Genomic DNA, 18048 nt, shown 5'->3' with positions numbered 1-18048 from the left:
ACTGCGTAATTCAAGTATAGCAACATAGAAAGGTGTTCGTATTTCTCTGTAAAAGGTAGGTCTTGAGTATGCCGGTATACAGCATGATTTCAATTCCATGAATTAAAAGATGCTAGCTCATTCTGACACCGGAAGGCCAGTCATAAAAAGAAAGAAAAATAAGAATAAAAGCTAGCTAGAGGAGTGCGTCCATTCACATCCATGCACATCCAGGGACAACAGCACCCCTCCCAGCAACAGCCTTCTCCCCAAACTTCTCAACATACCACTTCCGTCCCCAGCGCGCATGGGGCAACATATTCGTGATCGCATTTACAACGAATATCACAGCAGGCAAAGGCAGCGGGACGGCGAGCTGGTCAGCTGCCCACGCAGCAGGTACCAACCAAGGTGCAAGACGCAGCGGGGGAGTGATCGCCACGGATGATGCAGACGCAGAGGCAGGAAGGGCGGAGAATGGGGCGACCGCCGTACCGACGAGAGCAAAGCCAATCCACTCCAGCCATTCGAAGACGTAGTGCGGATACAATATGTATCGGAAGACCCCACTGGCAGGTGGGATGACGTAGACCTTGTGGAACTTGTTACGGCTGCCCTGTGCTTGGCCTCCCGCTGGGGTTTCATCTGTCTTCTTGGCAGCGCGCCTTTCAGCTTCTTCACGCCGAAGTCGGAATAGTGTTGTCTCTGAGTAGATGTTGCCAGTCATTCCCATGGCGAATAAGACTAAGCCCACGGTGGGGAGGAGATCTACCACAGCAGAGCGGGGAGATGGAGTTTCGCTGGTGGCTGTATGGAAGCTTGGGATAGTCGGTACAGTATATCCGCGCAACCAGCCGGCCAGACAGGCTGAATTAAACCAATTGAAGAGCATGGCGAAGGACATGATGGTGACGTGGATTGGGGACATGCTGGGAGCGGAGAAGAAAGGGGAAATGATAGCACGATTGAGGTAGTGGGTGCAGTACAGAGTTACAACAAGGATGTTGGACATGGGGAGATCAGTGAACGAGGGTGCATACGGCAATGGGGTGACCATGCTGTATATCAAGTTGATAGGGCCGACAAGCTCCATAGTAGACCAGGCGATACGTCCCGGGATATTGAAAATGGACTGCGAGGAGGTTTTGCCTGCTGGGTGCCAGGATAAAATCCATTGAATTACTGTGAACTAAATGCACCGAGTTAGTATAGTAACATCCTCTTGGGCTTTGGGGTCCTGACTAGGGGGAAGTATTGGAAGCCACATATGATAGGTTTATAGGCAGCCGGGGTTGGAGGAAAGAGCTCTGCAGTTGGAGGCATAGCTCCCCAATATGTGGAAATAGTTGCACCCATCTTGAGAGTTGAAGAGAAGAAGGTTGAAGATCACGGAGAGTAAACAAGCTTAAAAAGCTTAGGATATGGGAAGGCGGTGGGTCCCGGATAAGGAGTTACACTTCACCTGCTTTTCTTTTCCTCTTTCTCCTTTTACTTCTTTTTTTATTTTCTATATCTTTTGGAAAAAGCAAACATCGTCGGTCATACGGATCAGTATGATAATTTTTGCCAAGATCATGCTTGACAACCCAACTTGAAGAAGTGTATGTACTACGAATATAGGGGAATGTAAAAACATCATGCAAACGAATCCCTCGTACCACCATAGGGTAAGACAGGAGGAAATTGCGCGGAAGCAAATTGTAAGACTGAGTTCGTTTGATTCTCTACTAGACAAAAAGTCGCACATGTAAATGACCCCGGGCATAATTCCACATAAACTGAGTGTAGCATTTTGGCCCTTGAACGCTAATGGAAATGCCCTTAAACAAGCAAAAGCAAGCTTATGAATTCAGAAAGTCCCAGCTCCTTAATTCGATGTATCCATCTGATTCTGATCGTGTACCATTTCTCTCCGTTTGCCAGCCAATTTCTCGGTCTTGAATGCCTCGATCTTGGCTTTAAGTTCAGTGTCTAGAAAAAGTGGTTAATAGTGGAACAACACCTGAGAGATCGAATTGCTTACCAGGCACTACATCTTCTATTTTCAATGGGACACGGTTGAATGGATCATGGGGATCACTAAGGAGATGCGAGCGAATTGTGGCGCGGTCGATGGAGATCCGCGAACCGGGAAGGATGACTGGATCATCCATGAGTGAATACATAAGAGGATCTAAAAAGATTAGCATCTGTCGAGAAGCGTAGTTAGATAAAGGGGACATACCGAGGAACTCGTCAGGAATCTCGCCCATGTCTTCCTCTGCTTGTTCATCGGCCTCCTTGGCAGCCTGGACTTTCTTCTGTAGCTGACTCCAGCGACGGAGCTGTTCAGGGGATTTCAATGACCACTTTCGGATGATGTCAGCCGCCTTCTCGAAATTGGCTGGCTTGTACGATCGGCCATCACGGGCAACAGCCAAGATGAAGTTTTCCTTGCCGATCAGGTTAAGATAGACGTCGACAATCTCACTTAGAAGAGCGCGGGGATTGAAGCCATATTCCTGCAGGTTATCCACTCGGAGGTTGGAACTCTTGGGTCCAACCATTGCATCAAGGTTGTAGTCAAGCATGTCTGCGAGTCGCTGCACAATTTCAGGCATTGTGAACGAGTCAGCAAGCGCATCAGTGAATAGCTTGAGCATCGCCACCGTTTGGTTGGTCAATTGCATGTAGCTTTTGGCGCTGCGCTGTGCCGATGCCAGGTGCTCTTCCCGCTGCTGACGGGTTGCGGCATCCATTGAGGCACCCTGTGTATTCAGCTCGGTCTGGGTGTTATGGATGGTCTTGAAAGCACCGAAGGATTCATCGAGTACGTAAGTCACATCGTTCAACAGTAGGTTGACGAATCGGACGAAGAAATCCAGATTCTGGTTGGCTTGGAGAGACAACTTCTCGCGATACAGAGTGTTAGGCCAGATGCACTTGATGATCTCGAAGATCTCGTAACGGATGTTGAACTTGTCATAGAATTGAGAATGTGTTCCCGTAAACTCTGCCTCAATGTAGAATTTCATGATCGCATGGAGGAGATGCTCGTTGGCAAATGGCATTGAGTGGAGAAGATCGACCAAAACACCACTGGCGCCACCAGGGCGTTTCCAGGTGCCTCGGAACAGAATGGAGACCAGTCCGGCTTTCAGGTAGGGATTCTTAATATAGGCGGAGCTCTCCAGGAATGTGATGCACAGCATTACCAACTCATCTCCCTGGGTAGCGGTAATGATCTGTGGCATGCACCACATGATAAACTTGAAGTTGCTGACAACGTCCTCCAAGAAGTACTCTGGAAGACATTTGAAGACTTCAGGCTGCTCCTCTGGAAGAGGAAGGGTAAGCTGCTCCTTGGGGAAGTTCTTTCCCGAGACAAGTCTCAGAAGCCACACGGTAACATATCGCATAAATAGCATGGAACGAGCCTGCCAGTGCTCATCGAACAACACACCCTGGAGACTGTATTTCAGAGCAATGCCCAGGTCGAGCTTGTCTTTGTACTTCTTCAGAGCCGTATCAAAAGTGCGCAATTGCACCGGATTGTTGAGCCAGCGAACCCGCTCAAGCTCGAATTTAGTGATTGTACTCTCCATCTGTCGCACATCTTTCTCAAGTTGCTCCATCTTTGACGTCAACGATTCGCTGCCATAGTGGTGTGCGGCGATAGTCAGGAAAAAGATCTCTGTGATAAAGTTTGAGGTTCCTTCAGCCTTCTTAGAGTAGAAAGCGTCGGAAGCGTGCTGATCGGCATTGATTTTGGTCTCATCCCGCATGTCAACGCGAGAATTGCGATGGAGATAATCTGCATCAATTCTGTCGATCTTGGTGAATGCTGCATCCATGAACGGCTCACAGAGCTGGTCGAGGCAGGTTGTGATATTGAACATGAAGCCGTCAGACGATACTTGCTCGGGATCGACCTGCATCGCCCGTCGTTTGTGATTGATGTTCATGGCAGTAGCGAACCAATCCAAAACACGATCCCGAGCCTCTTTTGAGGCCCGGATCAGGTGGTTGACAACATCAAGGAGATCAGCGCTAAGCATCTGCTGTGTCATTCGAAGAGATCGCTGGGCATTGGAAATGTATGCCTGGTCCCTGGTCTTGGGGCTAGAGAAATAAGACAAGGTGATGTTAGCCTGGAGAGGTGAGAGGCGGAACCATGGACCCAAAAGAGTGGCTTTCTCGAATTGGGCAGGATCCTTGGAGTTATTGAAAATGGAAGATTCCGTGATTGCAGCCGCAACGGAACCGTTGCGAACAAGATTTCGAAGAGCCTGAACAAACTGGTCAGACGTGGTCCAGGGGAAGTGTATGGTCCGGGGAAGTTGTGACGTTTGACTTACGATGGCGTAAGGCTTGTAGTCATCATTAATGTCCATAGAAGAAAGCTGCGCGCTCAACTGCTCGACGGCAGATATGAAGGCAGGCTTGACAGAATCGTCTTCGTCGAATCTCCGGACGGCCTCGTTAATAAACTCAAAATCAATTCCTTTATCGTCCTCAGGGTCGATGAGAAGGTACGAGGCTAATGATGATTGCGGGGACCATTCGCTCCTATAGTCCAAATTGTCAGTTTCCAGTACCAGTGCAGTAAAATTCTATCATAACGCACCCAAACATCTCTGGCATTGTAATCGCAAAGATACAATAGCTCATGCACAGGCGGCGTGCCTCACACAGAACTTGATACTTTGGGTCATTATCTCCTGTCCGCCTCAATCCTTTGTACACCTTTGTAATGCGCTTCCAGCATGGCAGTAGATAATCAAGAGGACGCTGTCTCTCGGTGTTTGACGCAGCCTCTAGGAGGGCTTGGTCTAAAACCGCAACCTGGATGCGCAGCTCCTTGCCCTCATCCTGTAGTTCACTCCGAAGTCCGGGCAAGTATGTGCGCGTTCCATGAATATCACGTTGTCCTTCTTCCTTGAGGGTCACTCTGAACACAGCACTCAGTGTCCGGTCTTCGAAGGCCTCAATGCTTTCAATCTTCTGTGGTGGAGGAGTGCTCGGAGCTGACGGAGCGGCGGATCGTGGTCGCTCTGGTGTGGCCGTGGCTGGTGTGATCTTTATCCGTTTCCCTTCTGACTGCTGCGGGGTTGGTGGCGCATTGAAGAGACGGCTCGGTGGCTGAGCAGACAGTGGTGAATGTGATGGAGATGTGTTAGCTGAGCTCTGCCCCGATTCTGAGTTGCCGTCCACTGGGGACTGAGCTGGGTTTGATAGTTTTGCAAGTCGCTTGTTGCGAATCTATTTTTTTTTTTCAAGAATAGATGTTAGTCCTCGAGTTACTGCGGGGGAGTATTGCTTCAAGATTTGAATACAACAAGAAACTGACCTTGTCTGCGTCGGAAAGAGTGTCTGACATATTAGCTGAAAGTCAGACAATAAGCCGCTTTCAAAAGGTTGACAGGACCGCTAATCTGATCGGGTCGGCAGAATATCAATATTGTGATCGTGTGGGAATCATAAGGAGACGTGAAAGCGGAATCACTTCAAAGCCTCGAAGTGGGGGGAATGGAGTCTAGAATCTAAAAGTGAATCTCGCAAGATAAAACACTTTGTTTCCGTGATGATCGCCGAGATTCGCTTTTGTTCTGATTCGAGATTCAGCGTCGTGATCAAATTTGACTAAGCAAATCTCGTCTTCCACGGTTACTGGTGAAATGTGGGATACAAGGAAGGTACTTTTGATTTGGCGGGAACTACCCGCATAAAATGAAGTACCTATAAAGTCACTTTTTACTATGTACATTCAAAGGTTTAGACTGTTATGAATAGAACATAAATTCGTTATATGGTTCTTTCTATATGTTGAATATTAGACATCTTCATATCCACAAACCAAGCCATACCTTATATCACGGGCGATATGTGCTTCAGATCTATAGCTGCAACCCCAACAAACATTAGTGTCAGCGATATATCTTCATGTACTGGGACATGACACCAAAAAGGAAAACCAAAAAATTCCCAATTAAACTTCGGGTGGACCAAGAAGACAAAGCCAAAAAGACCTTAGATGCATTCAGAATTCTAGGGGAAAAAATGTACAGCCAATGAATTGAAACTCCCATTGACGCTTGTGGGCAGGCTAATGATATTAGAGCAAGTTCTTTCGGGAAAAGAACCCACAAAGGAACATGAGAAGGCGCGGTGTAAGCCCCCAAAGCCCCCAGTGTATTTAAAATCTCTTCGTCTTCAGTTGGTCCAGACGCCGGCAGCTCGGCATCTCCATCGCACGAGCCTTCTTCATCTTCTCAACATCGGGGAAAAGCCAACCTTGCGCGTCTTGCAACCTCCGTTCCCGTTCATGGGCTTCGGCGTCACATTCATTCCGCAGTGTCCTAACGTATTCCACTTCCACGCGGGAGTCTAGCTCCCGGAAATTTCGGGCACTGAAGTTATCCACATCGAGAGGATTCACAAAGTAGTTGAGATTGAGCTTCGGGGTCGTGCGGCCGAGGGTGTGCGGGGAGACGGGGGTATCAAATCGATAGGAGGGCCCGGATGGGGTTGAGGAACCAGAAAAGAGAGAGGAGAGAAGCGGCAGTATGAACAGTAGAATAAGCGGTAATAGCTGGCGAAGGAAACTGCGGCCATCAATCTGAGCCTCCTGCTCAGTGGCTGCTGCTGGACGAGGCCGGCGGCGGGGTGCTTGGCCTCCAAATTGATGCACTCGGAACCCTGGACCACCTCCCATGTTGAAAACAAATTGCGGACCTCCTAAAATAGCACATAGTTAGTTCAGGCTCAACAAATATTAGAGGAACGTATACTCGTACCGAATCCACCACCGCCCATCCCGCCAAATCCGCCGTTGAAGAACCGGTTGAACATCTCCTCCGCTGAGACCTCCTCGTCGAATCTTTGACCTCCGCGGGGGAATCCACCACCACCGAAACCACTGAAGGGAGATGCGCCACTAGACGCGCTCGGTCCAGGCTGGAACCTGCTATCAGGGTCGCCACCAAATTTGTCGTACTTGGACTTCTTTTCCTCATCGGAGAGGATCTGGAAAGCACGCGAGACCACTGCCACAGCGCGTAAGAATCAATGTGCAATATTTGGACATAGGGTTGCTCATGGCTCACTCTTGAATGCTTCATCCGCGCCTTCGTACCCATTCTTATCAGGATGTGTCAACAAACTCTGTTTCCGGTACGCCTTTTTGATTTCATTGTCTGTTGATGACCGCTCGACCATAAGAATCTCGTAAAACGCTGTCGGTTGACATTTTCGGATGCGAAGCACGGCGGCCTTCTGATCATCAGTGTACTTGCGATCCTGGTTGCCCTGATTATGGTCGCGCGACGTAGCACCTCCGCGTTTGGCGTCAGAGCCTGATGCCGAAGCCGACGGCATACCGACCGTAGTTTATAGTGAAAAGTGGATAAATTCCGAACGGCGGTTGCTTGCTGTAGGAGAGAAGAGGGGGAATCGAACGGATCTGGAGGGTGTAGGGTGGCGTGGCAGCGCGGATAAAGGAGAACCAATCCCGCACAAGATATGGCTGTGCTGGCAGGTTAATCAAACGTATGATGGGATATCCAAAGTAAAATATCGGCCTGATGAAGACGCTGCGGGATCAGAGCGACATGTGTGGCTGATTCGGCGGGCATAAATTGGGGAAAAAGCGTGGTCTTAGGTGTCTTTGCCAAGCACCGGAACGTCGATTACACTCCGGGCTGGACATTGCGATAACATCACTTGCCAAACTGATAAACCTGCCAACATCTCCAAGTTTGTGATATTCAGTTGTGAGTTGTGCCCAGATTCACGAAGTTCCATCGAAGCAGCTCGGTCTTATTGATATACCTGCAGCAAAAGCAATTCTTGGCTGTCAAAGCTCCAACGACCTTCCGTTTTTATCCAGTGATCCCAGCTTTGAAGCTCAATACCTCATCATGGCAGCGGACAATTCAATTGCCGAAGAGACTAAGCAGACTGTAATCCAGCGCTGCCGGGCCTGGGGTGGTAAGTGACCTATATGGCTTCATCGGCCAATTGTCGAGGCAAGCAATGCTGCAAATGATCACCCGCTAATGACGTTTCTCGATGCAGAAAACTCATTCCCACCCACGCTGCTCGCCTCCTTGATTGCGGCCCAGCATATGCGCCCGTTCCAGTTTTTCCCGATGCTCTTCCCGCCTGTGCTGATATTCTCCAGCTATGCCAACCTGCAGGGCTTCAAGACGGACACTGCCGGCATCAGCGCCGCCTTCTCGGGGTTGTACCTGCTTCTCGCAGCCCGCCGTCGACAGCCAATCATGAAGAAGCTGGGTGTTCGGGGCGTTGTGCGCGGTGCGACTATGGGTTTGGCTTTGGTCAACATAGTCGGTGGTGGGTTGGCGTACACTCTAGGTAAGAGGGAGGAGGAAGAGGATGCGTCATGATTTGAGGTAATAACCCATCACGATGCGAAACACGCGACGCCACTTTGGTATCGCGCTCTATCATGTACCATATGTGTATCAAAAGTGGTTTATTTGTGCGTTTGAATGAGGGGGACTTCAGGCCTCGGAGTCGGTAGGCATAACTTGTTTATGAAATTATTCATGCGTTATCATTATACAGGTTGGAAATGTATCGTAGGAGTCACCTAGTAGCTACCCCGCCTAAGTACATATCTACGCTTTGGGGTTTCCAGAATACGGGTGTTCGGACAGGAGGAACTGCCGAACCTGTTCAGGAACCAGCCAGTCTAGGTCCTGGGGAGCCGATTGTAACGCCTCCCGGGCTCTAGTTGAACTCACCGGCTTGTCAGTAGGGGCACGACCATTGACAAGCTGGATCCGTTCAGCCCATTCCCTACGCGCGCCCTCGCCATCTCGGACACCTCTAGCAAGGGCCGCCAGATATTCAAGCTGCTCCTCTCTCCCACCCCACTCATCGCTCGGCCGCATAGTCACACGCAGCCGGTGCTTGGACAAGAATGGTTCCAAAGGCTTCAAGGTATGTTCAGGCGGATAGTACTTGGAATCGAAGATACGGATCAAAGTATCGTATCCGGTAAGATGGACCTGCTCCAGCGGCATTGGGTAAGAATCCGATGCCTCGATAGAAGCCGCCTTGTCGATAAAATAGGGCTTTTTTGTGACGCCAATATCGATCAAGGGGAGAGTTTCGATGCCGTGTGTGAAGCCCGAGCCGGAGAAGGCCGGTGCTGATTCGAGATGGGTGCGGAGATCCCGAGCGAACAGCTCCATCATCACGAGCCGATCCTCGAAGGAGGCTGGCTTAGATGGCTTGTCTGCATTCTGGGTAGCGAGAAGAAGGAGCAGGCGAGGGCGGGGCTTAGGATTTTCCAGAAGTGCCGTGCTGGCAATGCGGAGGTGGGCGCGGGTGGGGGGATTAAAGGACGAATCTAAGACATAGAGGGTCTCTGATTCTGCGGAGTGGTCAGGTGGGATGGTTGTTAACACCTCGAAATCTTTGGTCGAGGTTAGAAACCGCTTCAGTAGTGAGGCATACTGGGCTCGGAGAGCTTGAAATGAGGACATGTCAATTAACTGCGTGTCATGCAGGTCTAGAACGTGCGATGTGAGATGTTTATCCGATAAGCCATGTCGTCACCGCCTTTGATATGGGATGGCAGTGGGATCGACATGCCAATATTTCTAGACTCTGGCACCATGGTTCACAGGATTGAGATCTCCTTACGCAATTCCTAGAAATTCATAGCAATTCATAGCAATTCATACATATACTCCGTACAGAATAGTAATTAGGGAGTTAAGGAGGGGTAGTGACAGGGGGCAATTGAAATTTCAAGCGGGATGTTTCATCTTGAAAAGCTTCTCCGTGTCGAGGACTAGGCCTCCACGATTGGGGGAATTTCTATGAGATAGCTCAATTTCTACCAAATTTACATGCTAGAGATGAAAGCCCTTGACTATCAGTCTTTCGAATAGCGCGAATATTCCGAGAAATGAAACTGTGCAAACGATAGACCAAAAGTCCAGGGGCCGTGCTTCTCGGCCTAGACCTCATTAATTCCCCGATACAGCCGTCTAGATTTAACCCCACTCTGTATAGACGGGATTTAGAGTGAATTGTGTACATCTTCATTTTTATATGTATGGAATAAGCCCAGGTGGAATCCAGAATTGCCCATCTTTATTCTCAAAAGACAATTTATATCCCGAAGAGTGGATGTAAGCGGAGACAAGGAATACGGGAGCCTTTGATTTAGATGAAACTGTTGGTATTATATATATGTATTATTACAGCCGAGTCGGGGTCGAGAATTTCCTGATCTTTCCCGAAGGCACCGGGAATCAGCCCGTATCTTTCTCTTCTAAGATCGTCTAGATTTTCGGATTGTGTTTCCTAATGGGTATATGTTGTATATTGCCTATACTAAATCTAAATTTTTCTCAGTGTGTTTCCGAATGTTGTTTCTGTACGACATATTTATATTTTAAAAAGCCGTTTGACATAGTAGTATGTAGCCCCTTTTAAGCCAAAAAGATAGGAGAGATATAAAAGTGACGCCACCAACGCCACTTAACCCTCATGGATCAATAGAGGGAGCTTATACGCTAGAAAGAAAAAAAGAGGCTCATAGGCTTCAATATCAAATGAGATTAAAAATTGCCCACACAATCCACAGAATCTAACCAAATCCAATTAGATTCTTGTGCCTGAGACAGTGGATCTTCGGTATTACCCATCATACTCCGTACTTATTCTACTCCGTACTAATATAATGGAGTACAAACATACTTAAATTAAAAAAATGATAGGATGATTTAATTTAAACGAAATTAATGAAAGGGAGTTAATTACCTGTCTCCATCTCTCTTTTATCTCTTCTTTCCTTCTTCAAGCTTGCTTGACCTACTTCTCTTTTTTTTTTTCCTTCTCTGTGAGAAGCCATACGTTCCTTCCTTGCGAATTGATTTCGCTCTTTCCAAAAAAAATCACACTCACTTAACACACTCGCTCTTTGCTCTCCTCGCTCATTTCTCATCTCATCCTCACCTTTATTCTCTTGACACCCCGTTGCCAATTTCATCATGGTTGTCTTGAACAAGTTCTCCGTTGTCCTTGTGGCTTTGGCTGCTGTGGGCCAGGCCACTCACGAGGGTCTCCATGCTCGTCGTGTCCACGTTCGTTCCGTTCAACCTGGTCCCAGTTCTTCCTCGACCAGTTCTACCTCGACCGTGCTTGTTGTCCCCACCGCTGTCGACCCAACTACTACAGCTGCTTCTTCTACTGCCGAGAAGTCCTCCACTGTGCAGTCCTCTTCTGCTTCCTCGGTGGCTTCTAGCTCCAGTGCTTTCGTTTCCTCTTCGGTTGTGCCTAGCTTGAGCTCCTCCGTGCCTGTTGGTTCTTCCAGCACTCCCGTTGGTTCTTCCAGCATCCCCGTTGGTTCTTCCAGCACTCCCGTTGGTTCTTCCAGCACTCCCGTTGCTTCTTCCAGCATCCCCGTTGGTTCTTCCAGCAAGCCTGTGGTCACCCGCACTCCCATTACCGGTCCTCCTACTGGTCGTCCCACCCAGTCCACCACCGGCATCGTGTCCAGCACTGCGTCTGCTCCCGGTACCACTAGCGGCGTGACATCGTCTTCCGCTGGCTCTGGAAGCTCCACTGAGCAGTCCACCAGCAGTGCCGTATGTGCCCTGTCAGATATCCTATTCTTTGTTCTGAACTAACTTTGTTATAGACCGAGTCCACCTCCGACAGCACCATCACTCGCACCTCTACTATCTCGGCCACCCGGACTGAGACTGTCACTCTCACCGAGGTTCCCTCTTCCTCCGGTGCGGCTGGCTCTGGTGCTTGCACCGCTGTTACCGTCACTGCTACCGTTACTGAGACCGTGACTGCCGTATGTGCTGCTAATTCCCTGGCTGACACGTTTAAAAACTAATGTCATTTCTCTAGGGCCCTACTGAGACCTCCACTGGGACTACCTCCGCCGGGACCTCCACCGGTGAGACCACCACCGAGGTTTCTAGCACCCGCACTCCCATCGGCTCCACTCGCGTTCCCATCACCCGGACTCCGTCTTCCAGCGGTTTCTCTACCCGGACTCCTTCGGCTACTGCCAGTCCCAGCGTTACCCCTAGCTCCAGCGTGATCCCTAGCTCCAGCGTTGCGCCTACCAGCACCCCTAGTGGCAAGGCTTTCTTGTCCAACTGGCGCCGCCGCTTCATCTAAACACACTGCTAATGTGAGGGGAGTCTCCATCTCCACATGGCAGCGAGTTGTGAGCCCGTTAATGATCTGAAAGAGAGTTCCGATTTCCTTCTACTCGCGCAGAGGCGTGCTGGTACTGTACCTATTTTTTTGCCAAGTTTCGGTACAAACGGTTTCATTTCACTTCTTATTTACGCTCCATTTTCTGCCATGTTTCTTCTTTTCGACTTCTCTTCTTGCAATGGTCTTGTCGTGCTGGATTGTTATTTGGGCCCAAGCTTTCCCTGCCTGCTTGCTACGTTTTGCAGGCAAACTTCAATACTGGACTGCGGCCCCCAATCTCCGAAACTTCTGGCATGACATTTCCTTGCGTTACATTTTTACTCTCCAATGTGAAATTGATCCATTCATACGACCGGTCTCCATTGGATTTGGAACATTCTCTCACGTATCGTTTGACGGGTGGTGACATGTCTGCTTTGAGGACTGGATCTCACCTCTTATCTATTGTGTTTTGAAGGGAAAACTCATCTTCTTTTAATCTTTACAGATCTTCATTTTGTGAATGATCTCATAGTTTGCGTTGTTTTTCGTCTTCATGTTTTCGTTCTATGTGGAAGGCCGATGGGGTGAGCAATATCGGTATCCTTAGGAAAGAAACTGAATTGACTTGAGGCTTTTGCCTTTTAACAAAATCCCCTTTGTAAGTTGAGTAAAGATAAAGTGCATAAGGCTCTCCACCTGCACATCCTAGAGGGATATGTAAAAGTAAGGCTTGGCCCATGTCAATCAGTGTTGATCATATAGGGCTGGTTAAAGGAAACACATAGGTCGACGGATAGTCTAGTGAACCTTTGAGCTGATGTCTAACGTCATTTGTCCTTCTAGAGTCATAATGTACATCAAGTAGGATACATAAATATGTACAAATCCGAACGCTTAATGTCATCCCCAGAAAAGCTGGGGCATCCATACCCCCATCGCTATCCAGCCTGGCTCCGCCGAGAATGAATATTGATATCGATGTAGGGACTACGGTCTCGAGTCCAACGCCTCAATCCCCCCCTTCGCAATCCGCTCACGCATAATCTCCCATTCAATCCACGTCACACCCTGCAACAAACAATCTGCCAGATCGTCGAGTTTCCCCAGATCAACGGCAGCAACATCATCCCTCATATTAGACTGAGGAGACCCCTTCTTCCCTTTCGATTTTTTCGTCTGCGTCTTGCCCTGCCATTTCTGCATATACGCACTCGCAACATCATGCAGAGCGGGAGACACAGATTTATCCGCAAGTACAATCTTATTGTCGGCAGCGATACCCAGCTCCAGTTTCTTGATACCGCCATCCGCGTGCGGACAAGCGTTGGTATTCTGCATCGCAGCAGAAAGCCACCGTCCAACAATATCAATCTTGGCTTTCTTCACTTCTCGCGCAGTGGGCTTCTTCTCCGTCATCTTTTCCGGGACTTTCGATCTTTCGCCCACCTCCCCTTTAGGAACTGATGACCCAGATCCACCCTCAAGCCAATACCTGACTACCCGTTTCGGCTCAATACCTCGAACAATCAAATCCGCAACATCCCCGCCCCTCTCTCGTCGTAGAGTTTGGAGAACGGCATACAACATGCCCTCCATAATTCCAACGCGCAGCGTCCATTCGAGCACGGCACTTGCGCCGCCTGAGCGGAAGCGCTGTCGCTCTATGAGCACGTGCGTAGGACGGTAAGCAGCTATGAGTGATGTGATTAGGGTGTACGCATTTGCAGCGTAAATATCTGGACAATATAAATTGTCTTCTTTTGCAGATTTGGCGCTCTTAGCGGGCATATCTTTCACCGTTCCTATTGGGAGAATTGCCTGTGATAAATCTGCATTGTCACCAGATCCTGATATTGCTTCATCAGTTTTGATTATACCGGTATTATCCCCGGGTGTCAGGTTCAAATTTGATATCTCAGAAATAGCGAGTCGATGCCAGGCTGTTAACACCGGCGGTCGGGGGTGCGCTGCATCTATCCCGACAGTTTGGGAATCAGAGCGGGGCACGAGCAGATGCGCAAATGCAAGGTTCTGAATCCCCATATCGATGCTGAGGATGCTCCATTGTTTTGCGGGGTTTGATTGTGACAAATCTGCTGACTTTGTTTTTGTCTTGCTTGAGCGACTTTTTGTCAATGCCGATCGCCGATCGTCCTGTCGATCTGGGCTTATGCTGCTGGTACCAGTGGTACTGGGATTGGGATTACTGGTGACACCCTCTGCAACATCATCCACGGCAGACTGCAACTGCAACTGTGAATGCAACGTCAACTCTGCTGCAATGCGCTCAATGAGAACACCTTTCGTTCCGGACGATTGGATGCCCGTTGCGCGCGCGATGCGCTGCAATTGTGCTGATTTCAAGCATGCGAGCCAAGGGGTTTGGGAGTACAGTGCTGCAGAGAGACGCATTGAGGGGGTTTGTTTGTGCTTGCCAAGGGTGACATTGGGTCTGAGCTTTGCAGGGACGGTTAATCTCGGATTTCCGTGTCTGTCTCGGAAGACCTGTAACGGCAACTTTAGGCTGGATGCATGGGGTGTTTTTGGAAGGGTTTCTTCGAGATGAAATGGATCAGTGCACGGACCAATTTGACGTTCGCGTCTACCGTGGTACTGGGTCTGATTTCCATTTGAAGTTTAGTTTGTATAGAACGAGTGTATAGATCTAGAGATGTAGAGGTTATATTGTCATTCTTAGACTTGGCACAAAATAGAAATTATATGCGCCTTCTATTTCCCGGAAATATAACACCGAGATCCCCTCGGTAAAACACCTGAAATAATAAAACTCCCCCCAAGAAGCAAATGCAAGGCGCTGAAAAGCAAGTCAAACAAAACACTTAAGACAGTAAACAATAACCAACACCAAAAATCCAAAGAGCAAAAGAACTAAAAGTAAATAGTAAAAGAGCAAATTACACCAAGCTAACCTGCTCAAGCTCCGAAATTGCAATCTCATCTCGGAGATACAACAGCGGAGCCCAAACACGCCAGTGCAAGACACCCATATGAGCAAGACGCATCCCAATGCGCTCGATATCCGACTGCTGTGGCGAAATAGCTACCGGAAAAGTGTTCACTGACCCAGATGCAGCTGCAGTCCCAGTCTGCGGCGCAGTAGGACCCATAGTGGCAGACAACGGAACACGCTGTGACTCACAGATCGCCAACGGCGACAACGGCAAGTATTTACGAGCCGCCACTAGCGTGGTAGCAAGGATCTTGCTACGCATGCTATTTTGGAAGAAAACGAAGAGCTCGGACTCATTCGAGAGATGCCACTCGAGAGCTTCCTCGATGGGGGCAATGACTTCGTCCGCGACGACAGGGTCGAGCTGCAGTGCGGCACAAGCGAAGCGGGCAATCTCTAGCGCGATACAGCGCATATTTTGCGTCCAGCGTTTTCCGCCGCGATGATCTGGATCGTCGTCGTTGTTGTCTGGGTTCCCAGCGACGCGGTTCTCCAGGTCCATGCCGTCTTCCATCAGGGACCAGATGCGTGATCGGAAGGTGGAGTAGGTTTCTTCTGGTGTCGAGAGATACCGCTTGTGCTTGTTGACGTAGGACTCGAAGATGTACCAGGCGATATCGAGGTTGATTAGATTTTGGACTGTTGAGCGGAGTTGCCAGAGGCGTTCGGAGTCGAAGAGGAACGTTTCGGGGAACTCGGCCGGCGGGGTGAATTGGAGGAGTTGGGAGGAGATTCCGCGGAACAGAGCTTCGAGGGGTTTAAGACTCTCTTCGGTTTCTGGGATTGTGGTCGTTTTTTGGGCTTCTGCATTTGCATCATCTAGACGGGCTTGCTCGCGAACTGATAGGTACCAGTGGCGGGCGGCCTCGACTTGGAAGCTGCCACGGGTGATTTTGCCTTGGAAGTATTCTTGGAGGAACGGGACTGTGTCTTCGATGAGGAGAACGCGGAATGCTCGAATTTGATGGTTGGCGACGTCCTATCAAGTCACGAATTAGTTCGGAACATTGTGAGATCCGGGTTTTAAATCTTGCATACCAATTTCATCGCCTCTAGAATGGAGAACAATGTTCGTAGACCGTTGACAATCTCCTGGGGATCCTGAGACTGTGAACCCTTTTGGATTTGCTCGACCATAGAATCTGCCCATTCATCTCGCATCGGAGCACAGTGCGTTTTCAGGAGTTTTGCCAGCCATTTTGCCAGTGTAAGCATGTCGAGAACGCCTTTACGTATTTGTTGCATGAGCAATGGAACTTCCAGGTTCTGCATGATAGTTGGGTGATCCCGTTCTGGGACGAGGGTCTTGATGACGTCCTGTAATGTCTCGAACAGGGCGGGCAAACGGGGATCGAACGAGTGTCGAGTACCATCACTCGACTCGACTTGCCCGGTAGTGACATCGGCAGTCGCAGCAAGGAAAGAGTAAATAGTAATCTCCACAGCCAAAGAGTCCCAATAATCCGCAGCTTCTTTCCGCTTGCGTTGGCCCTTCTCCCCATCTAGGTCAGGTTTGAAGTGCAGGTCGCGGTCGAAGTTGGCGTCCATGCGGAGATTGATGTTGCTCATGATACAGGGCAGATCAAGCTCACTGAGTGTCTTCTTCGTAACCGGCGGAGATCTCCGAGCCTTACGCAATAGGCGCTGATCGCGGGAACTTAGCCCTAGATCTTGGGGTATACTGATAGCCTCCGGTGACGGGGAGGGCTCTCGAAGTCGAGGGACAACTGCTGGTACCGGCGATGCAGTTTGTCGATTTCCATGGGGATAGGCGAAGGGCGGTTGACGACGACGGAGAGGATGAATGGAGGTTCGTTCATCATGGTTGTGAGAATCTCGCCCCTCCTTCTTGTGATACTCTTTAGAACGACCACCTCCAGCACCATATGCCTCTAGAGGGCCTTCAGCCCCCTCCTCCTGGGGCCGGGCTTCTTTTGTGCCTTGTAGATCCATTACCACGATATATCTGAACCTCCCCCTACTCAAACAGTCAGATAAAAGAAAGATTTTGGGGGTGGCAATGGCAAGACCACGCCATGCTAAGCACAGAACAAGGCGAATACGCCCCCTATGCAACTCCCACAACTCACAAATTTAATAGCCCCTGTTTGCCTCAGGCAGGCAGCCAATCCGCAGTCACCGTAAAGTGATGCAAGTGAGCTGTCAATTCCTGTGGAGCCGAGGATTGCTTGGGATCTGCGTCGATCGCCTCGTGGTCCCGATCAGGGGTCCAAGGATAAGATGATAAAAAGGGGTGGAAACTAGATTATTTGAAACAAAAGAAGTATAAGAGTCCAAATAAAAGAGAATATAATCTTTCAAAACAAAGAATTGTGTAATATAGAGGGAGAGGGAGTATCAAACCTCTCTCAAAGCATAAACCTGGGAATTGCAGTAAAAGTGTACTCTCAGGGCAAACAAATCCAAAGGTCGAGAGTGCAAATGCAGGATAAATCGACAAATCAAAGAGCTAAAAAAAAAGAAAAGAAAAGGAGTTTGCAAAGCGACCGGGATGAATATAGCGAGTGTATCCCAAGATCTACACACCGGATTCGGGTGGACGCAACCAGACATTCCTATGCTGTTACCCGCGAGCAGACTCCCCTCGACTTTGGGATAATCTCGACATTGTCACATCTTTCCATTTCCGATTTGAACTTGCATATCCATTGAAGTTCTGTAAAAAAAAGGGGGCGTACTCGCCTCACTTTGAACTTTGAAACCAGCACTGGCCACGTGAGTTGTGAGTCTCCTTTTCTCGGGGAACTACTGGATGCAGTTTGTGCATTACCAGGTACATAATATGTACTCCGTACTGCGTACACTCTGCGACACTTGCCAAGTGTTCACAGACGATCGAGGAGAGATGAAGCAGGGCCCTCTCGTCGGGATCGGAATGTTTTCGGTTCGGCGTG

At 49.2% G+C, this 18048-nt stretch overlaps 7 protein-coding genes across 7 annotated transcripts; 2 read left to right on the top strand and 5 right to left on the bottom strand.

Moving 5' to 3' along the window:
* Positions 1–193: 193 nt before the first annotated feature.
* On the bottom strand, positions 194–5338 carry PGRI_088460 (ubiquitin-ubiquitin ligase UFD2; the record flags this gene model as incomplete). The annotated part of the gene is made up of 7 exons (XM_040796560.1): positions 194–1168; positions 1883–1950; positions 2003–2152; positions 2204–4247; positions 4317–4527; positions 4586–5178; positions 5309–5338. The coding sequence occupies 7 exons, from the start codon at positions 5336–5338 to the stop codon at positions 194–196; spliced, it is 4071 nt and encodes a 1356-aa protein (XP_040651098.1).
* Positions 5339–6154: 816 nt separating this feature from the next.
* On the bottom strand, positions 6155–7335 carry PGRI_088450 (J domain-containing protein; the record flags this gene model as incomplete). Its single annotated transcript, XM_040796559.1, has 3 exons — positions 6155–6696; positions 6756–7004; positions 7065–7335. The coding sequence occupies 3 exons, from the start codon at positions 7333–7335 to the stop codon at positions 6155–6157; spliced, it is 1062 nt and encodes a 353-aa protein (XP_040651097.1).
* A 542-nt stretch (positions 7336–7877) lies between these two features.
* On the top strand, positions 7878–8366 carry PGRI_088440 (uncharacterized protein; the record flags this gene model as incomplete). The annotated part of the gene is made up of 2 exons (XM_040796558.1): positions 7878–7947; positions 8035–8366. The coding sequence occupies 2 exons, from the start codon at positions 7878–7880 to the stop codon at positions 8364–8366; spliced, it is 402 nt and encodes a 133-aa protein (XP_040651096.1).
* Positions 8367–8600: 234 nt separating this feature from the next.
* PGRI_088430 (Cytidylyltransferase) lies at positions 8601–9473 on the bottom strand (the record flags this gene model as incomplete). The annotated part of the gene is made up of 1 exon (XM_040796557.1): positions 8601–9473. One exon carries the CDS (start codon positions 9471–9473, stop codon positions 8601–8603), a length of 873 nt encoding a protein of 290 aa, XP_040651095.1.
* Positions 9474–10991: 1518 nt separating this feature from the next.
* PGRI_088420 (uncharacterized protein) lies at positions 10992–12138 on the top strand (the record flags this gene model as incomplete). Its single annotated transcript, XM_040796556.1, has 3 exons — positions 10992–11588; positions 11642–11806; positions 11863–12138. 3 exons carry the CDS (start codon positions 10992–10994, stop codon positions 12136–12138), a joined length of 1038 nt encoding a protein of 345 aa, XP_040651094.1.
* A 1011-nt stretch (positions 12139–13149) lies between these two features.
* Positions 13150–14574, bottom strand: PGRI_088410 (uncharacterized protein; the record flags this gene model as incomplete). The annotated part of the gene is made up of 1 exon (XM_040796555.1): positions 13150–14574. The coding sequence occupies one exon, from the start codon at positions 14572–14574 to the stop codon at positions 13150–13152; it is 1425 nt and encodes a 474-aa protein (XP_040651093.1).
* A 503-nt stretch (positions 14575–15077) lies between these two features.
* On the bottom strand, positions 15078–17086 carry PGRI_088400 (TCP11 family protein; the record flags this gene model as incomplete). Its single annotated transcript, XM_040796554.1, has 2 exons — positions 15078–16112; positions 16172–17086. 2 exons carry the CDS (start codon positions 17084–17086, stop codon positions 15078–15080), a joined length of 1950 nt encoding a protein of 649 aa, XP_040651092.1.
* Between the last annotated feature and the right edge of the window lie 962 nt (positions 17087–18048).

Source organism: Penicillium griseofulvum, assembly GCF_001561935.1.
Source record: "Penicillium griseofulvum strain PG3 chromosome Unknown contig_11, whole genome shotgun sequence".
In the NCBI taxonomy this organism is placed as follows: Eukaryota; Fungi; Ascomycota; class Eurotiomycetes; order Eurotiales; family Aspergillaceae; genus Penicillium; species Penicillium griseofulvum.
Note: the sequence above shows the minus strand (reverse complement) of the source record. Positions and strands in the feature narration are given on the sequence as shown.